Source organism: Micrasema longulum, unplaced genomic scaffold (assembly GCF_059751315.1).
Source record: "Micrasema longulum isolate JH-2025_06_02 unplaced genomic scaffold, ASM5975131v1 h1tg000394l, whole genome shotgun sequence".
Lineage (NCBI taxonomy): Eukaryota > Metazoa > Arthropoda > Insecta > Trichoptera > Brachycentridae > Micrasema > Micrasema longulum.
In genome coordinates this window covers 13,658-38,028 of record NW_028277595.1, presented here as the reverse complement: position 1 = coordinate 38,028, position 24,371 = coordinate 13,658, and the positions used below count along the sequence as shown (strand labels likewise).

The 24,371-nt window shown below is 33.6% G+C and overlaps 1 protein-coding gene across 2 annotated transcripts; it reads left to right on the top strand.

The window, feature by feature from the left end:
• The first annotated feature begins 1,476 nt into the window (after positions 1-1,476).
• On the top strand, positions 1,477-22,568 carry LOC148281920 (zinc finger TRAF-type-containing protein 1 homolog). Of its 2 annotated transcripts, XM_088225874.1 has the most exons (8): positions 1,726-1,841; positions 2,306-2,327; positions 4,402-4,640; positions 13,898-14,109; positions 15,500-15,660; positions 17,674-17,876; positions 20,852-20,918; positions 21,863-22,568. In XM_088225874.1, exons 3-7 carry the CDS (start codon positions 4,420-4,422, stop codon positions 20,877-20,879), a joined length of 825 nt encoding a protein of 274 aa, XP_088082000.1. In that variant the 5' UTR covers positions 1,726-1,841; positions 2,306-2,327; positions 4,402-4,419; the 3' UTR covers positions 20,880-20,918; positions 21,863-22,568. The 2 variants fall into 2 exon arrangements, with proteins under 2 accessions (XP_088081999.1, XP_088082000.1); XM_088225873.1 differs by lacking the exon at positions 2,306-2,327 and having other exon boundaries at positions 1,477-1,841.
• Positions 22,569-24,371: the final 1,803 nt, after the last annotated feature.

Genomic DNA, 24,371 nt, shown 5'->3' with positions numbered 1-24,371 from the left:
GTACCTAAAGATGTACCAAAATATTTGATTTTATAGTTTCCGTACCTAAAGTTAGTAATATAATAATGTTCCTATTCACAAATAGGATATTTTGTTATAACATGCTAATTTTATACTTAACGGTATTTTCAGCAAAATAAGACTATTATTAGCTTGTTTGGTTTTAAGCATATCTAGTTTTTTTTAATATATTCTTAGTGGTTTCTAAAAGTAAAAAGTAACGATGTTGGTTAAACAGTTAGCTATTTTTGTTTTTCGTTTTATTTTTTACGTATGTTTGTTTAGTGTCATAGCTTTTAATATTGTTCCTACTTTGTGTTGCTGAAATTTTAATTACCTGCCTAAAAAGTAACTTTAGGTTTGAGAGAGAAGACTACCTATTATTATAGATATAATAGACTGATATTAATACCTACTGTTACCAACTTTATTTAGATTTACTTCTGATTATTTGTTTAACTTAGGAAAAAATAGAAATAAAAGTGGAAAAAAAAAATCTTTTTTTGGCACAACCCTACACTTACCGACATGTTTGTATGGGAAGTTTGTGGTACCTGCTACAACTTTCCCCATTAGCTGTGAATAAAAATCTATTTCCTTAATGGCAATAATTTGACTGCCGGGGTCAAGCACAGCGACTCTTGCATATGGAAAAAAAATACTATAAAGAGAAACATTATATTTACTGAGGTATTCTTCGAGGCAAAGTTGCGCCTTTTGCACACAACTTTGCCTACGACTTTGAATGCATGTAATTAGGAAAACTTGCAAGATTTAAAAGGATTTGGAACTTATACGGCTAGGCATTAGGTCCGTCTTCCATCTAAAACGCATTAACAGCCATAATAATAAATAGGTTCAGAGATATCTACAAAAAAAGTCAAAATTGCGGCAAAGTTGCAGCGTTTTACGGTACTCCTATTTCTTACTATAGTATAGAGTAAGTTTCTAGAAACCACATCTCAATTATCATTTCAATTATGTTAAAATATATGTATTCTTTTCTATTGATTTTAATGATACTATTATATTGTACATTTGGTTATGTATGAATCTAAATTTGTATAATTTATATTTTAATATTTATGTCTGATTTTCTGCTTTTTTACATAGTATTCTTTGGAATTTTTTTATTTATACTTGTACTGCTTATACCTTGTTTTTTTTTATTGTTATTCTATTGCATCACATGTCATTATTATTTAATCTAATTCATTTTACTATGTATTTTTTATTGTCAATTATTATGGCTTGACACGGGCACAGCCTAAAAAAATTTGAATGAATAAATAAATAAATGACATAAGCAATCACGGTAGACAATATCACAGACTTTTCTCTGACGTTGACGTGTTTAGTACCAATACCAACTTAAGAGCGTCGCATGTGAAAGAGAGGCACTTGGTGGGCAGTTGGCAATGTTGGGTTGGCATTTGTTTTCTGCTTTCTTTATTCCTCAGTTCATCTCTATCTCTTTCTTGCTCTAACTTTATTTTACGCGTATTTTTGTTTACTGCGTCGATTTTTGATGGTCGCTCTATTGGCACGGGGTGTAAAACGCTTTGTTTATATTAGGAATACAAAAGAAAGGCTATAAGGTTCTGAAGGTTCGCGTGTCTTTATTTCATTAAAAAATGTCCGAAGTAGAAGTTGAAATGGAGGCTTCGTCGAGTAACGAAGTTGTCGAAGAAGTGTCAAAAGACGAACTCGCGGAGCCCGAAGCCAAACGAAGAAAATTAAGTAAAAATGAAAGAAATTCGAGTGATAAATTAGAAAATCGGTTGGGGGGCATTCTCTGTTGCGCAGTTTGCTTGGACCTGCCAAGAGCCGCGGTTTACCAGGTATTTATAAGACAGCTGATTTTGACATAACAAAATGATCATTTCATTGTTTATATTTAGGTTTATTTACCTATTCGCGTAAATCGATTAAATGTGGTATTTTTACTTTACATATTAAATCGATGGCGAACGTTTTAATGAGGCTTGAATACATATTATTTTAAATGCCAAAAAATAATCCTTAGTGTGGATTTTTTTGCCCAACATTGACTTAATCGAGACAACGAATACATGGGGTTTGGCAATTCTTTTGTGTCTATGTAGGTATGTAATGTGATATGAATTGCTTCAAGGTTTTACTGAGGCGAACCTAAACAAAGGCTTTGAAGAATAACATGTTATGTTTTTTTATTATTTAGATTTTTGTAATATGAATACTTAATAAAAAACATTTTATTATTATTGTCTATCATAAAATGCTGTGTATCTTGTAGAATATTTTAGTAATATCATGTTAATTTAAGTTGCAGGTCATTTGTAAAAGAGGTAAGTTTTGAGCCATTATTTATTTATAAATATTAAGTAATCTCAGTATCATATTGAAAATACTATTAATTTCCATTCATAAAAAAAATAAATCACAATTCAATTTTTTTTATGTCCACCAATTTCGGTTGAGAAAACCATCCTTCGGACAAAATTTAAAAAAAATCTGTTTCATAATTTTCAAATATTTTTTTTCGGTCCTGTTTTTTTTTTCGGTTTTGTATGATTTTATGGAGATGTTTCAAATCATTTACGAATATTTGAACTTTATTTAAATTTGTTTGATATCTGTAAAAAAACATTCTAGAATTATCTCATTTCTTGAAACGGAAGCTTTCCGGAAACTTGAATTATTTTTAATACACCCTACGCAACATTAAGCTTTAAAATTGATATTCATATACATTACATTAATTTACATCAATAGTATGTTTAGAAATCTTTAAATGGGGGAAATTAACTCGTGGAAAATTGAATGAATCTTTGTAAACTGGATTAATCAAAAAGATTGCAGATACAAGACTTGTTAATGCCTTGACTTCCACATTCCCTTTTCAATCAAAACGTATCCATCTTTCTTGACGTATATCATTAATAGTTACCTCGTTAACATTTTATAGTCACATTGTCTATGTCGTTCTGCCTCCAAGATGTTGGGATTTATTATACATATTTAAGGGCACTTTTCTGAATTGAATACCATCAATATTTTGCTTATTACTTTAGTGCGTAGCATTCTCGAGGTGTGGGGTCTGAAGAAGCCACTTACTGACTCATGATGGAGAAAATACAGAAAAGGTTTCTTTATAACCTGTCTATCCATTGCGGAAGGAACATTGCTTCGCTCATGGTGGCTTTTAAACTTCTCGAGTTAATTTATAATCCCAACTTTACGGAGTGCGTTAAATTATAAGCACCGAACAACTACTTGTGTCCTCTAGTGAGGTTATTCTCTATCTAACAAGCTCAGCCCGTTCTAAGATGGAGATTCAACCTTTTTACGGGATCTGCTAGCCAATGTAGACTTTGCAGTGCGTTAACGGGAACGGGCACCACATCACGCACTTGTTGGGCGACTCTTTGAGTCGCTGGCCGAATAATCGAGCACATGCATGAGATGTATTAATGTGGATGAAGTGAAATCTGTTTGAAAAGACATAGTGATGTGGCGTTCTATTGTCTGTACTTACCCCTATAGGGAAATGATGTGACAGTTTGCGTGTTTGAAGTTTTTTGCAAATATCTTATTTAAAGATTTTAAATTTTGTATCTAGTGTAACTCTTTCTAAAAACTATATAAAACTAGAGCATTTTAATATTAATATGAAGCCTCCTCCTGTAAGACTATTTTCTATTTAACCCTTGTGTGGCCTCTGACGCTACATGATTCTTCATAGATTACAAGACTTGATATAATATCTCTCTTATTAAATTACATTATTTACAAATTGGGGTAAATAAATTATTAAAAAGTAAAAATATGCAATGTTTTGAGTATGTACAATTGTTTGTAGGCAGGCTGGATTTCACTCCCTAGGAAGTTATTAAGATCTAAATTCATTGCAACAGAGAAGGAAAACATTTTTGAGAAGGGAATATGGAAGTCTAGGCATTTACAGAGCTTACGACTTGTCATTAGCTGGTGGCCACTTTACACACTGTGTAACATTCTGCTTATGTTTAAACATCCACATTTCCTCAACTCTTCCAAATGTTAACTTTTGGGAAAATAAAGAGGGGAAATCTTTATTGATGTGGGTGAGATTCATCTTGTGGATGCTACATAGGCAGAATGGTGTTACACAGTGTGTAATGTGGCTACTTAGACTAGCCAATGACAGTCATAAGCACTGGAAATGCCAGATATTCCATATTCCCTTCTCGTAAATGTTTTCCCTCTCTGTTGCAATAAACTTGAGAATATAAATGTGTTCAAATTTTGCTTTTCAAACTATGTCTTATTTTGCTTAATGTAACATGACGTTACAGTACCGTCTCTTGAGAGATTTTTTAACACAGTCTTTAAGATTCAACCTTTTTACGGGGTCAGCTGGCTAATGTGCATGGTTTTCAGTGCGCGAACGGGCACCTGATGTGCGCGGGATGCTTCACTCACCTGCTGGCGGACTCGCGGCTGCGCGACGAGACCGCCACGTGCCCCAACTGCCGCGTGGAGATCTCCAAGGACTCGGCGTCGCGCAACCTCGCCGTGGAGAACGCCATCTCCGAGCTGCCCTCCGAGTGCAAGTTCTGCTCCAAGGAGTTCTCCAGGAACATTCTGGAACGCCACCAGGACACCCTGTGCGACGAGAGGTACGGACAAATTACGCTTAACGCTTTGACCCCCGCCTCTTCCATTTCCACCTAGTCAAATTCTGTTACATCTCTTTCGTAATGTCATATGAATGATCATACCGTCGTTGCTCCAGCAATATCTGTAGAGTAAACTTTCATTTTTAAAATATTTTTTTGATTTCTCATTAAGATTGATTGAAGATATTGTTTTTCAACAAAATATGCTTGAATATTTTTTCAAAATAGAATAACATTATTTTCCTACTTCAATCCAACTTCAAAAGCATTGTTTTATTAATCACCTGGGGTGCTATTCTGAACCGCTCTCGCGGCATGGGGAAACAGTTTTTCTCGTGTATTTTGTATGTAAATGCAGGTTTGATTTACGCTGATTTACAATTACGCTGGTTGGTGCCGGTGTGAGATTCCCTGGTTCGGCCGACACCAAGCGACGGTAGGTGCCGCGATTCTAATAGCAGACATACTTTAAACACATTGTTTTATTCTATTACCGTGTACGCGAGCAGCCTATTGTGTGTGTGAAATTGTTTCCGAGTTACTTTTCATTTTGTTTTTAAGAAAAACAAAAAGATATGATTATATTTTTTATTTTATTATTATTTAAATTAAAAGAATATTCAAATATTTGTTGTTTATGCAATGATTCTGCAAGAAAGGAAGCAACAATCAAAACAAATGATATTGGATGCTTTTTTTTAAAAGTGTGGGAATTTAATTTAGTTCCGATGAACTGGAGAATTAGTATTTATTATAAAAAATAATTATTTATATCAAAAGATTGTTATTTATTTTGTAAACAAACTTAAACTGTATTTATTACAACAACAACAACAAACCATCACGCCGTTTCGCCGTAGGGGTAGGCAGAGAGGATAGAAGGCCATAACACTCTATCTTGGCATACAGACCTCGCTTCCTCTACATTCATACATCTTCTCATGCACGCACGCCGATTATTATCCTACTTTTGACATGTCCATCTTCAAGTATTTGATGGACTTGATCGTGCCATGTCTTTCTCGGTCTTCCTCGTTTTCTGCATCCATCAACATTTGCATCGTAGATCCTTTTAGCCGTTCTTCCGCTGTTCATTCGCTCTACATGTCCAAACCAACGCAGCACCCCTTTCTTGATTCTGTCAATAATGCATGTCTCAGCCTTACACACTTCACGGATCTCGACATTTGTGCACCTATCATACATCGTTTTACCACACATTCGCCCGAGGGATCGCATTTCGACAGCACTCAACCTACTTTCATAATTATTTTTCCAATTCCATACTTCGCTCCCATACATTAGAGTTGGAACTAGAACTCCGTTGTGAACTGCTAGTTTAGCCTCCTGTGATAAACATTTGTTTGCCAAAGTAGATTTTAGTGCACCGTTCACCCTGTTCCCGGCACTCACCCTCCTTTCAATATCTTTATCGGCCTTTCCGTCCCTAGTAAACATACTAGTAAACTTATTTATTAAATATATTTATAATTTATTTTGAATATATGAATATAGCATATGTATTAAATAAACATGCTAGATTATTCTTAGCATTTCGACACTGAACCTCACTTTATATCTTTCATTATATTTGTGTTCACTTTACGCCGGTACCTCTCGGAACGAATCCCCAGCGTAATACGACGTTTACCTGTACAAGAGAGAATAGGACCGCGAGAGCGTTTGGAATACCACCCCTGAAAAATTTTGAATTGTTACTAAACAGATATTGCCGGCGCAATGATATTGTATTCTTCTAAATTTGTTGCAACAGAGAGGGAAAACATTTTTGAGTAGGGTATATGGAAGCCTAGCCATTTACAGGGCTTATGACCTGTTGGCTGTATTGGCTGCTTTAAGTGGCCACTTTACACACCGTGAAACTTTTACACATTCTGCCCATGTTTAAACATCTTTAATATTTTTTTTTTTATTTATTTTATTTTATTCAGAAAACATACAGTCATACACAAAAAGTATTAAAAACAACAATTTTCGTACATAAAAAGACCAATTAAGTTTTCATAAATTATGCACTAAATTTGAACAATAAATGGGACAAAAAAATAAATAAATAAGAAACTCAAGTGAGAAAAGAATGATAGTTAACATTTGCGTTTTCCATGGAGGTTATCATTGGTAATAAATAAAAATACCGAATGCACACCCCGAGCCATCCACGCACACACACATAAACGCACATAAAAAACATACACTAACATATACATTACATGTGGCACATATACAATATACATAGCACAAACCACTCAAGATGTATTCTGCAACTATCCCAAATAATCAACTCCATGAAGAAATTTTCTGTACAAATGCGACGTGCAGTTTTATGTTTTTACCTTCAGTTATTTATAATAATAATCTTTACTTTGTATGTAAAATAACACATTGCGTCGTTTGTACCTACATACAAAATTATGTTTTTTATTCATTAAGTCATTTCATTGTTTAACTAATATATCCTCTATGTAAGTTCAAAACCGCGTATGACCCAAAAAAATCAAAATATGTTTTTTTGGCGTTTTCAATTGAATTGGATAAGCGGCATTGATTGGTATATTTGAATTTCGAAATTGACCAATAGACTGCTTGCATTCAATTAAATTCAGTACCGCCAGTAAAACCTCCCTACTGAAGCAAAGCAATACCGCGTATATCCCCAAATCCAATACTGTGAATGAGACATACTCGATTAATAAAAATAAAGGCAACACTGCGGATACGCCATACGTAACTGCCACAATTAACTTTGTATAAACGCATACTAAAGTAAGAATATATTTTCTTATAAAATTCAACAACATAAAATAAACAGCATTTAAATTTATTTTTATCTTTTTTTTTACGAAATCACAAGGTTTTTTTCCTTCCTGAAATTTTTTACAAATAATGAATCCGCGGTATTAAACTTACATAGACGATATATGCATTCCTCATTTGAAAATCTCATGCCGAGGAATACATTTTACCATTTTTTTGGGCAAAGAATAGATTTATTGATAAATATTTCAAATGCGGGCTTCGATAAAAAAATTACCCGGAATTTGTGTACATTGTAAAAAATCTTTTTATATTTCTCCAAATTAATAAAGCCCCCTTCAAAGTAATCACCATCTGATTTCTGGAGCTCACTTTTTACTATTGCCTTCAATTCCATCAGCATCAACAGATTCTGTCTTTATCTCCTCTATGGTTGTGAACAGAAAAAAGAACAGAAAAAAGTCACAGAGGGTCAAGTCCGGTGGATACGGTGGCTGGGGCGTCGATGCGGTCCGGTTGTTTGCCAATTCTTATTCGTATTCTTAGAAGTAGGGGTCAGTGCTATTCAAGCTTCTGACGTCACTGCGACCTGTGAAGATCTATTTTGACGGGTCCCCGTGAATAGTTCTCGCCCTCCAAGCCCAGGTCTATAAAGAGGCTGGCTACTGTTTGGAAGCCGAGAGTTAACATTTTGCAAAATCTTCCCCTCCAAGCCCAGATCCGTAAAGTATCAAGCTATTGGGTAAGGGGCAAGCTCTTTAATATCCTCAGGTTTAACTAGTGGTCCCCTGAGGATGAGGCTCCTTTTATGATGTAAAGCATCACATTCACATAGAATATGTATAGGTGTTTCCTCATCTGCACTGCAGAACCTACATCTAGAATTTTCGCAAAGGTTTATTCTCTAGCAAGGTGTTTGTTTAATCTGCAGTGCCCTGGGCGGGCTCTAGTAATAACCTTCACTTGATCTCGGCTGAACTTTATTAGGTCGAAGATAAACCTTTGCGAGTACCCTTTTATTAGTTCCTTCGCATGATGCTGACCAGGTACTTTTTGGATGTTTGCCAAAAAGGCGCTAATGATTCCCACAGATCCCTTTATATTTAATTGTCTTTGCTTTTTTTAAATTATTATTTCATTACTAGTTTTATGTTACTTTGTATCATTGTCTTTTTCACTATATAATAATGTACTTATTAAAATAAATAAATACTGATATTAATTGGACCCTTTTATAACTGTTTAGTTTATTTGGTGAAAGGGGCTCATGGTGTTATCTGTTGATAGGTTTAACCAGATCACAGTGAGTTGTGAGAATCGTCACGACGTGTCCATCTCTGGATTCGTGCGTAGGGCAGCCATGTTTTGCGTAATGTTTGTTAACATGCTGCGGAAGCCAAAGTCCCTGTCTTCCATTTTGGGGAGCGCCGCGGCACCCGTCAGGTGGGCTCAATAGTTCCCTTGAGTAAAGCTGTTCTTGTTCTGCAAAAGTAACAAAAAATAATGCAACTATAAAATAAAATGTATATCTGAAGCACTAACTTTGTGGTTATTCGTTATATAATTCAAATAAAAATAATAACACTTCGTTTCTAACCACTTAATGATTATTTTATTACCAACCGGTTTCGAAGCTACACAAGCTTCCTTATCAAGGTTTAATTTAGCAATGAATATTGTCCTATTTTATAATTTTAAGTGTCCATCAAATACCTAATACATATTATTATAATTATTATTGTGGATAATTTATATATTGCCATTTTTGTGAAAAAATCTGGGATCCATATTGCTCACTAGAAAAACTAAGACCACTATTAAAAAAACTCTTCTCAGACCGGTCATTGCATATGGTGCCGAATGCTGGGCTATGACCAAAAAGATGAAAACATGGTATTAGTATTTGAAAGAAAAATATTAAAGAAGATATTTGGTGCTGTCAACCAAAACGGATTGTGGAGAAGACGGTTTAATCACGAATTAGAGGCACTGTATGGCGAACCCAACATTGTAGAATCAATTAAAATAAGAAGATTACAATGGTCGGGCCATGTGCACAGAATGAATGATAACCGTACCCCAAAAAAAGATTCTTTATACAACTCCGGAAGGCAGATGATGCAGAGGCAGACCAAAATTAAGATGGCTGGATAATGTGGAAAGTGACATTAGAGCAATTGGCCTGAAGAACTGGAGAAGAGCCGCAGGGTGCAGAGAGGAATGGAGACAGATTCTGGAGGAGGCCAGGGCCCACAACGGGCTGTACAATAAATATCCCAACATGTCTTGCAGCTTCATAGCGCATGGACGGTTGGGATTTTAGTTCCTCGTTTCCAATTGTAATATAATTTAGCAACAAACAACATATAGGAGCTAAATTACAGCACGCCTTGCAGCTACAGAGCGCATGGACAATATGAAACCTAGCCCCTATTTAATTATTTAAAAAATGAATTATGGTGTTCCTGATTATTTTTTTCAAAATCGTTTACAAATAAGAACTGGATTACACCATGTCCTGCAGCTACAGAGCGCATAGAGGGTTGGTATTCTTGACTATATTTATGAATTTTAAGTTTGAAATAATTTGATAAATTTATGACATCGGAAGCTAGTTTAACCAACGTCTTGCAGCTACAAAGCGCATTAATGAATGACATATCAGATTAAGTATTTAGTAGACATTAAAAAAATTATAACAGGATAATATTAATTGCTAAATTAAACCTTGATAAGGAAGCTTGTGTAGCTTCGAAACCGGTAATAAAATAAGTAAAAGTGGTTAGAAACAAAGTGTTTTTATATTTATTACATAATCCAAATACGCTTTCTTCTCCTTTTGTCTATTACGTCTGTATGGAGGGGAACTTACTAACATTTTTTTCCGTAACTTTCAACTATTGAGCCTGCTTCTTGCTGTAAATATATCCCACAGATTCTCTCTGTCCAGGCGGAAGAAGAACGCAGTTCTTTGTGTGTAATAGAACCGAACCCTGGATGAATGTTTGCGACTTGATGGTCGCTTTCGGGTAAGAATCCCGGAGAAAAAAATCGAATGCAGATATGTCCGCATAGTTGTGTAGTGGTTGGCGCGTTCATCTACCATTCTCGAGGTCCTGGGTTCAATTCCTAGCAGGGTGGACGTGAAATATCCGTGGACCAAAGGAACATAAATAATGGATCATGTCATTTGTCCTTTTTCAAAAAATATTCACAGTTATTTTTTGAGCTCATTTTCCCTTGCTTGTTATGTACCTAAAACACAACCCTGGATAATTTATCAAAAAAAATTATCGATTCATTCCCTTGTTCCTTTGGTGCACAAATATTCATTTTTAAGTGGTTCAAACTGCAATATTTAATTGTTTATGGATTGGTACCTGAAACGTAAGACTGATCGCCCCGCCCCTTCTTGTAACAGATTATTGAAATGCAGTGCCCTACGAACCACTGGGTGTGGAAAGGGGAATGATGATGATAGATATTTCAGCAGAACAATTTCGAGATTGGAATTTGGTGAAAGCATTTGCATTATTTTTTGGTTTAACCGTTTCAGTAATAATTTCAAAATTATAAAATGGAAAAAAACACATTTTTTTTATGAATGAATTTTATAATTAATTAAAAATACAAAGTGACGTCCAAAGGTAAAATGTAGGTGCCTCATATTGAGGGGTATCCGAATCACCCCATGTTTGTTCCGTGATTTTGCGTAGTTTTCGAGTTACGATATTTTTACGAGTTTTTGAAAATTTTCAACCGAATCGGTTTTTAATTTATTTTTTTTAATATCTGGAAGGATTTTTTTGTAACTAGTTTTGTTTAAATTGTACTTTTACGCATAAAATAATTAGCTTCGTCAACTAAAAATAAAAATAATCAACTATTGTTAATTTTTAAAAATTATTTGCATTGAATTATTTCACCTACTATGGTAATAATAAATATTTTTAAATTTTTATACTTCTTCTTGGACCAGGTGGATTTATCAAAAATGTTTTGAGTTAGTCCAAATTTTTGCAGACAAGGACTGGATTTAACCCCCTAGGGAGCTGTTAATATTAACATATTACAACAGAGATTATGAACTTTTTAGAAAAGGTAATATAGAAATCTAGGCATCCACAGGGCTTATGACCTGTCATTGGCTAATCTTGGCTGTAATCTCTGTTGTAATATGTTAATATTAACAGCTCCCTAGGGGGTTGAATCCAGTCCTTGTCTCCAAAAATTAGTACAAACTCAAAACATTTTTGATAAATCCACCTGGTCCAAGAAGAAGTATAAAAATATTTATTATTTTCATAGTAGGTGAAATAATTCAATCATATGAATCTCACCCGCAACAATAAAGGTTTCAGCTCTTTAACTTCACAAACGTCAACAGATGGAAAAATCGAAGGAATGTAGATGTTCAAATATAGGCAGAATGGTGAATGTTACACAGTGTGTAAAGAGGTCACTTAAACTAGCCAATGACAGGTCATAAGCCCCGTGGATGCCTAGACTTCTATATTATCTTCTCTAAAAAGCTCTTAATCTCTGTTGCAATATGTTAATATTATGTAAAAATGTAACTTAATTTGACTTTTTAAAATTTTTTTTTTTTTTTTTATTTAAATTTTTTTGTTTTTTTACAATAAGAGGTAAAACAGAGTATTAAAAAAATAAAGCATAATTACATAGCAATGAAAGACATATTAATAGTAAAAATAGTAAATAAAAAAATCCCACAAAGGCATGGCCTGTTCGTGGGTATACAAGAAAATGTTAATGAATTTTTGCTCCTATAATAAATAATGGACAGTTAATAATATTTTTGTGTAACATAAGAAAGAAAAATAAAATATTCTGTAAAAGAATATATGTTTTTTTTTTAAAATAGTAATCAATAAAGGTAATAAAAAATATAAAAAAAAACACAAAAATATTCCTTATTATTAAATGGCAACAAAATATATCACACAAAAAAAGAGTTCAGATATGAATAAATACATTGTTTATTATACTACTACTTGAACTAATGTTCTTCAGATTTGTATATTAACTATTAGTGTCTTTTAAATGTAATATTTCTTTACAATCAAATCGCAAAAATAACAAAACATAGAAACTTTAAAAGCTTTCATTGTACCCCTTACTGCAATACTGTCAACTTGTGATCGGTTTGGTTGTTGCCAAATCCTCCTGGAAAACTAACGACAGACCATCAAAGAAGTTGTGGAGCTATCTGAGGTGACTCGGAGCTGAATGCAGATAATTTTAAGTGAAGATTTGGGGATGAGAAGGGCGACTGCCAAATTTGCTTTAACACAGCCCTCTCTGTGTGCCAATTTTTGACCAAAAATGCTATGACTGCTGTGTTCCACCCCATTCACCCGATCTAGCCCCCTGCGACTTCTTTTTATGCCACCGAATGAAAAAAGACGTGAAAATATTTCATTTTGCCGACTTTGCAAAAAACTGCGGATGTCAAGCATCACAGAAGACAAATAAAAAAAAAAGGTTTCCAGCAATGGAATAGATATATACATTAGCTCCAATGGAGAGCACCTTAAACGTTATTAAAGGTCTTTTCTAATTAGTTAATTATTCTAAAATTCATTATTCTAAAAAAATAATTCATCTAAACAAATTCATATCTGTCATATTTATTATTATCCTTAAAGAATCCATCGAACATTTTTGGAGCTATGAAAAATGAGCATCTTTTCGCGAGTCTTGATTTACAGTATGGAATTTCTAGTACACAATTCATTATTTAGTTAGATCCTGGAAGCATCCATTGAAGGGAAAAGTAATAATAATTAGATTCTTGCGGTTTCTAAAGGCTTAACATGGCTCCCCCATCCAATTATTCCATAAAAAAGAGAAGATTGTACAAGGACATAAAACCCATTTTATTTATTTATTTAAAAAACGCCCAGATGGCTCTTCCAATATACACTTAAAAGTACATAAAGCATTATAGAAAATAATATAAAGTTAAATCATAACTATTACACTAAACATGTAATTAATTCTAAAAAAAGATAAGAAAAAAATAGGAAATAATTTGAAGATGAGTGGAGAAACACATTGAAAAGAGGAAAATTGAGGGGATGGCCATTCGATGGATAGGATAGGTGATTTGACTGCAGCAGGAGTGGTGTGGAGCAAGTCTAACAGCTCAGCATAATTATTAGCAGTTCTGTGGATGCTCACTGGGGGAGGGGAGAATGGTGGGTGAAGTTTGTCCTATTGTATTCACACTGGAGCATGTGTTGGAGTCTGGTGGTCCTTATGGGTACACAATATTTTGCTAGTGTTTGGATGAACATAACTAGTCGAACGTTTTTAAAAAATATATATAGATCAAATATCACAGTTTGTTAACAATTCTTTCAATAAAATTAGTTTATTTATGCTGACAGTTTAACACATTACTTCCGAAAATCAACAGTTATAACAATGAATTAATTTGGTTCACCATTTCTCCTCAGGCTGATGACATGCGAATACTCCTGCATCGGGTGTCCCTGGCGTGGTCCTCAGCATGAGCGAGCGGCGCACGAGGCCAGTTGCCTCCACCCGCGGAAGTCGGGGGCCGAGGTCATGCTCGCCCTTCAGGCTACCGACCGCACTCACCTGCAGGACAAGCAGATGCTGGACACCCTGTTCCAGCTGCTGTCTTTCGAGAAGATCACCTTCAATGGTGAGTAGGCCAACTGCCTCCAACTAAGAGAGATGTTCTTGTGGTATAAGAGAAGTACCTTTGTATACACATACAAACCGATTTGTTTTTTCTTTTCTTAAATTCTAGGTAAATATCGTCGGTTCACAAAACAACTTTGTCCCAACACCGTGAATGTCATTTTACTTTTTTTACTGGACAGCGAAAAAACTGCTTATTTTATTGAATTGAAGAGGAATTAGACTTAGAGTCTGTAATAGGCAACATTTCATTGATAAATTTATCATTTTAATGAGGCGTAATTAAGTTGAGCTTTCAATAAAATAAGGGTTTTTTTTTTCGCCCTGTAAATATAAAAAAAATTACTTATTTTATTTTATTTTATTAACATAAACGGCAAATCTGCCTTTTACAAAAATTTATAATACTAACATATTTGGCTTAATATATATACTTTTTTAAAAATATAAATTTCCTTTTACCCAAAATTTATAGAAAAAAATTAAACCTAAAAATTATACATGATTTATAAAAAAAAATTAACCTTAAAATTATGCGGTGTTGTTGCTAAAGGATGTTATATTTAAGTTGTATAAAACTTTTGAGTTTATTTTTTTTATCAGAAATACCTTGTTCCAAATTGTGCCATGCATGCAAGGCTGAAAACAGAGGACGCTGTAAAAATATTATAAAAGAAGAATGCAAGAGAGATCATTCACTTTTCCATGCGTGTGATGTTTAATCTATAAAATACTTGCCATTTGATTGTAAAATACTTGCCATTTGCAAATTCAGTGAAAATATATCTTACGTAAGTTATCCTAATCAGATACATTTAATAATACAAATGTGTCATTCAATAATCATATCCTATCTAATTCTAAGGAACTGCAATTAAAAAATATTAAATGGGGATCAATCTAACACTGATTTATATTTGACAAAATGATTGTTTTCATGGAATGTTTATTTACTTTATTTTTTTAATGGCGCGGTTTTGAAAGAACAGCGTTTTAAAATCGCAAAATTGTATTATTTCCTCTTATATAAATATAACAAAATAAAATTAGTTTGATAGTTTGGGTTTTTCTACTGACACTTCTTGGTGGAAGTGCATTTTAATTATAATAATAAAAATACGTATATAGTTTTTTTCCACTTTTATTTATAATTTTTTTCCAATGACCGGGTTTTGTCATGATCGACATCGTCAGACTGTTTGATAAAGGCTTTTCAATTTTTTTATCTTTAAATAATATAAAAATATTTAAAAGCCTCCATTTCATATTTTTTCAATTTATTGATCACGATGAAAGGCCATTACAGAACGAAGACAAAAAAGGCTCACTCACGAATTGAAATGCCCTCAAATCCATGTTTGTGTTGTCATTGGTGTGTAATGTGTTTTCAGATCTGCAGTTCAAGCCATACAGAACAGAGGAGTATGTGAATCGACTGTTTTACGAAACGTCTCGCTTCTCTGCCTTTAACAACCAGTGGGTAGTGAAAGCTAATATTAACAAGAGCCAACGTGATCCGACACAAAGCTCCGAACGGGATATTGCATATCAGGTATGAATAATTTCTCTTCTTTGCTCTTTTAAGTACATTTGTATTACACAGCCATGACAGACAACTTGAACTGCCTGTCATTAACTAGTCAATTGTGCAGATTTAAACATTTTTAAATGCTGTAAAGGACAAAGTGTATATCAATGTACTTTAACCTGTAGTCCACAAAGACATTCAACCAACTGCATCACTACACATTCCAGGTGTTTCTACTGTTGCCACCTAATGGTAAATTTATGTTTTTAGTATTGTTGATTCCCCTCGGTGCTGCTGCAGATATTCCATTCAATCTTCTGAACATATCCCATGGTCTTTTCCCTTTCCCCCTCTCTATGAATACCGAATGGAGCTTCTCGCTTCTATCCGTGGCCCTTTTATAGGTGCTGTCGGATATACAGATCTGGTGACTTCCAGAAGAAATTTCAAGACTTTAAAAACATTTTGTTTTCATTTCGGCGAATTGATAATTTCCAATCAATTTAATCCCAATCAGTTAAGAATTTACTTATTCCTTTCCTCAATCCAATAAAGTACATATTGGCCAATGGTGGAAAGGCTATTATTTGACTAATGTATGTGCTATGTACTTCTGGATTACCTTTTCTCTACGCAAGGAAGTCAAGGCCAACGGATTACAGAGAGCTCCTTCGGGCAGCTTTTTTTAAAAAAAAATATTTTTTATTTTACCTTAAATACAAACATAATAAATGAATGTCCTAATATTAACTTATATCTAATTATTATTAAAACATACACTAATTATTAAAATAAATAAATTTTCTTATTCATCACAAGCAATTTTTCTTTAGAACCGCCATTGGGACTTAAGTCCGCTGATGCGGTGTGCGGTATGTGGCGAGCAAGCTGTAGCGACCAGAGTCCCAGCATCTATTCTATAAGCATGTAAATTTTTCAGCAATTTCCCTCATGTTTTTCTTTGTTGTAGAGTCGTTGCCAGATAAGAATGCCTACGTAAACATATCTCTTACACTGCGTTCACCATGTGAGTGTAGACATTCCTATCTGGCAGGCAGTATACAGTATTTGTATGATGTGTACTAAAAACATGTGAATTTTTCCCGGCACCTACTTCTTGGTACATGGTTAGGAAGAAGTGCTTTTTTCTCATTTATAATTTGTTGTAGGTCCGTATAGTTGTAAGTCCGAACAGTCATAAACTAGGAACTGACTGTATGGAGGTGTACCGGGTGTATGCATAAGTCCATACCGGTTTCACTAAGAGATCCTGGCTTAGTCCCTCAATATTGATTGAGATCGTCGTGAATAGCCCTGAAGAGGGCTTTTTTTTCGGATTTTGTGGGTGACTGTCTGGTTTTGAAACTCGGCGATAGGCTCTGGATAATGCCATCTGAAAGCACAAACACAGCTCACAGTTTGGACTTCCCTATGTGGAAAGTTCTCAATAGACTAAGGGTAGGGGTGTCTAGGTGCAAATACAATCAATGGAGGTAGGGTTTTCTAGAGGGAGATGACATGAACTGCGACTGTGAAAAGGTGCAGGATGATCCTCATCTGCTGCGGTGTCCACAAATGCAGTAACTTGTGATGAGAATAATTTGAGGATGGCCACTGACAAGGCGATATTTGTCGCTGTCGCAAGGTCTGAAGTCCGGACCCGATAAGTAAGTACTATAAGAGATGGCGCCACCAAACTGTATGCAGCGTATGAATCTAACACTACGTCAGTTCGTCTGACATTAACCTATAAACACACACAAGTTGAGTCCACCAAACAATAGCGTCTGTGTTGTATCGTTCAGTGATCATGTCGACGTTTGTGCCTGAAAAATAATATTTGCGGCACGCATTGCTTTTCATATTTAATAAAAAAAAAGGCCGTGCAAAGTCATCGTTTGCTGGTAGAAACATATGGTAAACACGCTCTATAGATTAGAATATGTGAGACATGCTTTCGACAATTTAAACGTGGTGATTTCAATGTCAAAGACTTCACTAACAAACTTTAATGATATGAAATGTTTAAATTTGCAGATAATTCTCAAAAGCAAGCCACAGTGCCCTCTCCCCCTCCACTACGTCATCCTTCGCGGCCCATTTGGCGACATGCGTGCCTCCCCGCGCATTTACCAGTTCGAGTTCAACGAGCGAGACTCCGAGTCGACGCCGACGATCCTTCCCCTTCCCGACACGAGCGAGTGTAACCGTCTCCTCGCTAACAAAACTATTAATTTCAGGTATCTTTTGTTCTATATTATTACATGTCCAGGTGGGTAAAGAATTCAGTTCTGTGTGTGAAATGAAACCAGAATCCTGGATGAGCATTTTCAGCTTTTTGGCTACTCTCAGGTAAAAATTCTGAAAAAGAGTCCGCCTTGAGGTCCTGGGAAGGATTCCGGGCAAGGATGTGAAATATTGGTTAAAAAGTGTTTTTTTTCAATGTTATATTTCATTGTCCTTGGACTAGCACCCGAGTCCTGAGCCTGATCACATTACTTTCATGTAGCAGATGATCAACACATTACAACTGAAACGAAGAATATTTTAGAGTGAATATGGAAGTCTAGGCATTTACAGGGCTTATAACCTGTGATTGGTTGGTTTGAGTGGCCACAATGACAGGTCATTAGCTCTGTCAATGTCTAGACCTCCATATTTCCTTTTCTAAAATGTTCTCCATCTGTTATAAAATATTAAACTTAATAACTCCCAAGTTGGTGGGTGAAATCCAGTCCTTGTTTAAAAAGAAATTGGTAAAATGAAAACATTATCTTCTTTCTTTTCTTAGTAAAAAGAGAAGTACTGGAGTTCTTATTATTTACTAAAATATTTAAATTTTCAGACCATTTCCTAAAAGTCATAAATAACTTGTGCTGGAAAAATGGGAATCGAGTTGTGGTAGAGTGCGATTTGAACCTGAGTCCACAATACCTACCACGGCACCACAACCTGCTTTGATCAACAAAATGATCCATATAGGCTTCATTTGTTGTACCGATGCAGTGCCCTATGCACCATCATGTGAATAGGGAAACTATAATGAATAAAATTTCATAAATTTACATGTATAATACATATCGCACTGCTAGAACTACAGGGCCCCGTAACTGGAAATAATATTATTTTTAGAGGTTGAATATTTGACAATTCACCGCAATCAAAATATTTGCTGTAGATATTTGAAATTGATGTATTTGTATATTTCTAGGATAATTTAAGAGTTCTTTGCCTAACCATAGTAAATATATTCTCTTTTATCCAGAAACATGTGTTTTTACAGTTGTGTCCTTGTAGTGCAGAGAAAAGCCCCATCAGTGCTTTGCGTTGCGTCATCGCAACGGATCAACGCACTGTATGCCACACCTGCGTTCACTATTAATGGTCAGTTTTTTATGGAGCGCAGCGCATCACCCCTCCCCCGCTTCGTCTCTTATCCGTCGATCCGTTGAAACGTCGCCTGCGACGACGCAACGCATAATGTGGCCTGTCACTAAAAAATATATGTAAAACGACAACAACAGCGTCAACGCTGCGACGACAGAACGCAACGCACCAATGAGGCCTTTCTCTTATATTTTTTAAACTAATTGATAAATCTCATCATAGTTTTAATAAAAGTAAATGAAAATGCACCTTTCGATCATACTTTTTTTAAATTGAAAGTATGGTATTACATAGAAATATTTTATTTTTATTGAATAACAAAAAAAAATTAGATGGTGGTATAATTTTTAGGAATATTCAAAGTATGTATTTTGGTAATCAGAATTCTCCTTAAATATTGTAAATAATTCCAGAAATTATTTGATGTATTTTTATTTCTTTTTTTATTGTTATAATTTTTTCGTTTTTTCTTACAATATACTTAAAAGGTAAAACAGAGTATTCAAAAAATAAAGGATAATTACATAGCAATGAAATACATATTAACAACAAAAATAGTAAACAAAAAATCCCACAAGGGCATGGCCTGTTCGTGGGTATACAAGAAATGTTCATGAATTGTTTGCTCCTATAATAAATAGACAGGTATAATATTTTTGTGTAATATAGGAAAGAGAAAAAAATATATTCCGTAAATTATTAGAATGTACCAGTAAAAAAGGAAATAAAAAATAAAAAAACATAAAAATATCCCTTATTGTTATTAAAGGGCAACAAAATATATCATAAAAAAAAAGAGTTAATATCTTTAGTTTGAATCCAGGATAGTCCGTGTTTTGTAAAAGAATGAAAGTTTTGGGTCAATGAAATATTATCATTAAAAAAGAATCAAAAAATTTTAGACCTATAAAATATGCATGTCTCTGTGCTAGCCTCGTTTTACAATGTGGTATTTCTAGCACACGATTCCTTTTTTGACTTGATCTATTTGAATTACTTGCTAATACATTTTGGTTCTTAAATACATATTTTAAACATTGAAAACAATATATTTGTTTTATTTCCAAAAGTTTGCTTCTTGGAACAATTGAAAAGAGGGAAAAGTGTGATTTTTGTGAAGCATTATTAGCATTTTGAATATAAAGAATTCATACATTGCAAAAAAACTTAATAAAATTCCTCAATAAAAGTAACTAACAACGCAATCGCAACTGAAAAACACTGTATGTGTGTGTAAAATGATGCCAAATTTGAAACCACATAGCCACAATTGCAAATGCGGCAGTCTAGCACAGAAAATTTTGTTTTACAGACAAAATGACAGATAATGCCATGTTGTTCTAATTTTTTTTTCAGATATGAAATTACCACATGGACACAACTCTATAGGAGACTATTAGTTCCAAGTAGCAATTAGTACTATATAGCATTAAAAAGGTTTTTTTTTCCTCTACACGACTGCATTTATAAGTCATTTTTTATAGATGCGGCCTTTAAATTCTCGCAGTGCGATGTGTTCTATCAAACAAAAATTATTGAAAGAGATAGATAGTTAAATAAGATTATTGAGCTTAACTTATTAACTTATCATAAAAACTCCCTAGGGGGTAAAATCCGGTACGTCTACAAACGCCCGAACATGCTCAAAATATTGTTCTATTTTATTTTAAAAGATGACGCATTTCTCAGAATATTTTTATTTTTACTTTGTCTGTCCAACTGTCTCGATTTGTTGATTTATATAGGTTCATTAAAAAATATATAGATATCTTTTCAAGTGCTGAATCTAGCAAATCAATGAAGTTAACAAAATTAATTTCTTTTCCAGGTTGATAATGTTCCTGATCTCAAAATAAATTTACAAATGCAGTAAAAGTGATAAAATTACACCTTCGGTAAGCTCCATATTATATATTCCCATGTTAACCATTTCCAAACCAATCAATTCAGTTTAAGTTTATTCCATAAAGGTTTTAATGAAACAAATCTTTAAATCTAGAAGACACCTTTTTATAATAATATTAGGGTTTTGTATTAACATTTTATTTTTAAATATTTTTTATAAACATCACAGAGCGACATATTTCTAAAACATTTTGGTTTCGTGGTTTACGTCAACCGGTTTCTGTTTTCGGTTTCTTTCAGTTCTCCTTATTGTCAAAACTTATTCGAACTCAAAATTGCAAGCGTCATTATTAGAAAATATTGAGAGTAAATCGAGAGATACAGAACATAATATAATTCATAATAAGAATTTGCTAATCCGATAACCACAATTATAAAGAAAGGAGCGAAAATATTTACATATTAATAAAGTGGTCTTCGTTTGGATAATTTTAAATGATTAAAAATAAGCTATTAACCAAACACTTTCCATAGAAATCAAATAAATAAAAAATAAAAAAGTTTTTAACCACTTATATTTTTCTATCAATTTTTCCTATCATAAAATAAAATAGGATAGAATTCATCAGTTAAGTATACCTTGATAAAGGAGCTTGTATAGATTTGAAACCGGTCGCTAGAAAAAAATAAGTGATTAAAAACAAAGTTGTTTTTATTTATTTTTTATAATGAATAACCGCAAAGTGCTTCAAATAGAAATTTTACTTTCCAATTTTTCTGGAAAATTAACATATTTAAATTACAACATACACAAAAAATTACAGAGATATTATTTACAAGATCTTTAAGCCATTTTGTTTGGGAGATCTCTTTCTAAAAACATCATTACATTGTTTATTTAATTTAAATTCTACTAGCTTTTAAATTGCATCGTCAGCAAATATACATTTTTGACCTTCTTGAAACAAAATGAATGTTGCATAAATTATTATAGTTTTGGACCCAGAATGGTTCCTGAGGAATTCTCAGCGCCGGATCTAACGGGATCTAGCGCCTCTTCACTTACTGAAAGGATTTGGGAATATACACATTTGTAAATTCTCCCCTCCCAAGCAAGCAAGTGTGTGGATCTTTGCGCCAACTGACCCTATGATACCGGCTCTGGGTACTCCAGATAAACATTATATTTTTTTCTTTTCTCTCAATATTTTTATAATACAACCAAGTCCCAAATTGAAGTAGTAACCTCAAATCCGGCCCATGTTTAACTAAAACGGTTTATACAAAAATCATATAAACAAAAACTCATAGTGATTTTGCCGCTGGTACGGTTGCGTCAGTATAGGTTTTTATACCAACTTCAGATGATCGTTTTAAAATAGAACACAAACCAGTAACATGTGGTTAGAAGCTCTCCAGTTCAGAGTATCTTTTTTTTGTTATTAAAGAAAACTTCTGAAGGAATGGAAATTTTGATTTGTGTAGTCCGAGTCGCTCACACTTAATGGTGATCACACTTAATAATTCTCACTCACATTATCTCATTAATTCTTACATTATAATAACTTATTGCTGATTTTGATCAAATTTCTATGTTCATTATAACTCTACATGAAGTATCATGTTATTGTATTTTCATTACCGACTGATATTTATTTTTACTATATAATAAGTGAAATAAAGAAAGAATTTGGAACTCATACAGTTGTTTTTAAAAATGAAAACGAATAAAAGACAATTAACATTTGAGAATGTTTATCACATTGTGCTTAATTTATACATATTTAAAAAAATATTTTGTGTGATTATTAAACATTTTAAAATGATGTATATTTTCGGTGGAAATTTGAGATTCAGCGAGGGACAAAGTGTAAATTGTTTTAAGAGGGTGGAAAAAACATATTGCGCCCCGGGAATAATAGTGGCATAACTCAAAAAAACTCAATTTTACATGAGAGCAGTTAAACACACGTCTGCTATATCAGCAAAACTATATGATGGACAAAACTATGGATGGAAAACTATATAAGGACATTGTTGGCAGGTTCGCCGGTTCTTCATCATTTAATTCTATGGAAATGTTAGTAGGATGGCTTCTCAGATCACTATTAGGGTTAAGAAGTCTGCGGGAGTAGTTTTTCTACACTGACTTAATCTGTTCCTTATCAGATACAATTGTTCGGTTTGAAACCCTTCTTAAAGAAATTTACTTCCTTATATGCCTCTCTGGTGTTATTATCAGCGAAGTCTTGTTCCATTTTTAGCCCGGCTCTGAACTTAGCTTAAAAATGACGATTTTGGACTTGCGCCACTATTATTGCTCAGGTGCGGTATTTCTAGTTTTTGCCTATGTATAAATACAATTTTTATTGTACAATATGTGTTGTAATATTTATTAACAAAAACAAGAAACGTGATTTATTTTCAACTTTCTTTCCGTTTTTTTGTACAATTTGCACTTGGTCCCATATTCAAATTTCTGCTAATGACATGCTTCTATCAATTTGACAGCTAATAAAAAAAATCTACATAATAATTATGTATTAATGTACGAATCTATTTTACATGTAAAATTTAAAAATGATATATTTTAGGTTATATTAAACACGTTACCTTTAGTCAATTTTATTTTTAAATGAATTCTTTTAATGTACGGCGGTTTTAAATTTATATTTACGAAATTAAAGATACTTATTTTTATACTATAATTGTAAATTTAAGGTTAAGTCAAAAACAATGTATTTTCAAATGTGACTGTGTGATGGTTGCACTTTGTCTATTTTTGAGCTCAATCTATTTTGGTTGCATTGTGATTTGTTTAAGACTAATTGAAATATGTATGTGTTTTATTTCTATGGTGAAAAGTGAACATTTTCATGAAATTATTATACGCCTTGAACGCAACACTTGCAAGTGCCATGAATTTTATTTACAAAGTTCAATAAAAGCTCACCCCGAATCAATCTTTTATTTCGATCCTTTTCCTAGATTTACAGATATTCCAACAGACAGAGATATGAAAAAAAATATATAGGTTGATATATAGGCTTATGACCTCCGATTTATTAATTTATGCTTAGTTCAAGTGCCTCAAGTTATATTATTGATTAAATCGGCATTAACTTTGTGTAATATGATTAACATGATTAAATATATAATTAGTAAAACACTTTGTTTCATTAATTATATATTGAGGCTTTACTGACAGAATGCATTAAGTCATTAAAAGGAGTTCCGAGATAACAGCATTTCACACGTTCGGTGCGTTGGACATGACTCCCGTGTCCATGCAAAGATTGTAGCTTCTCATCGGACACGACTCCCGTGTCTGCAAAATTGTACCCCCGCGTTGGTCACTGGAGCCGTGTCATGTTGGTGCTTTCTGGGTTCCCAACTAAATATTCTACAGCATGTCTACAATTGCTGTTTTTCTGAAAAACCTGTACTTCTATCTACAAAAAGAAATTTCATATTTTTAATATAGTTTTCGCGTTTTGAAAATT

Excerpts from the sequence above, each read along its gene's own strand:
- LOC148281920 (XM_088225873.1), top strand. The coding sequence starts at position 1,635 with ATGTCCGAAGTAGAAGTTGAAATGGAGGCTTCGTCGAGTAACGAAGTT. Across the intron at positions 15,661-17,673 it reads AACGGGATATTGCATATCAG|ATAATTCTCAAAAGCAAGCC; the intron begins GTATGAATAATT and ends TTAAATTTGCAG. Across the intron at positions 17,877-20,851 it reads AACAAAACTATTAATTTCAG|GTTGATAATGTTCCTGATCT; the intron begins GTATCTTTTGTT and ends TTTCTTTTCCAG.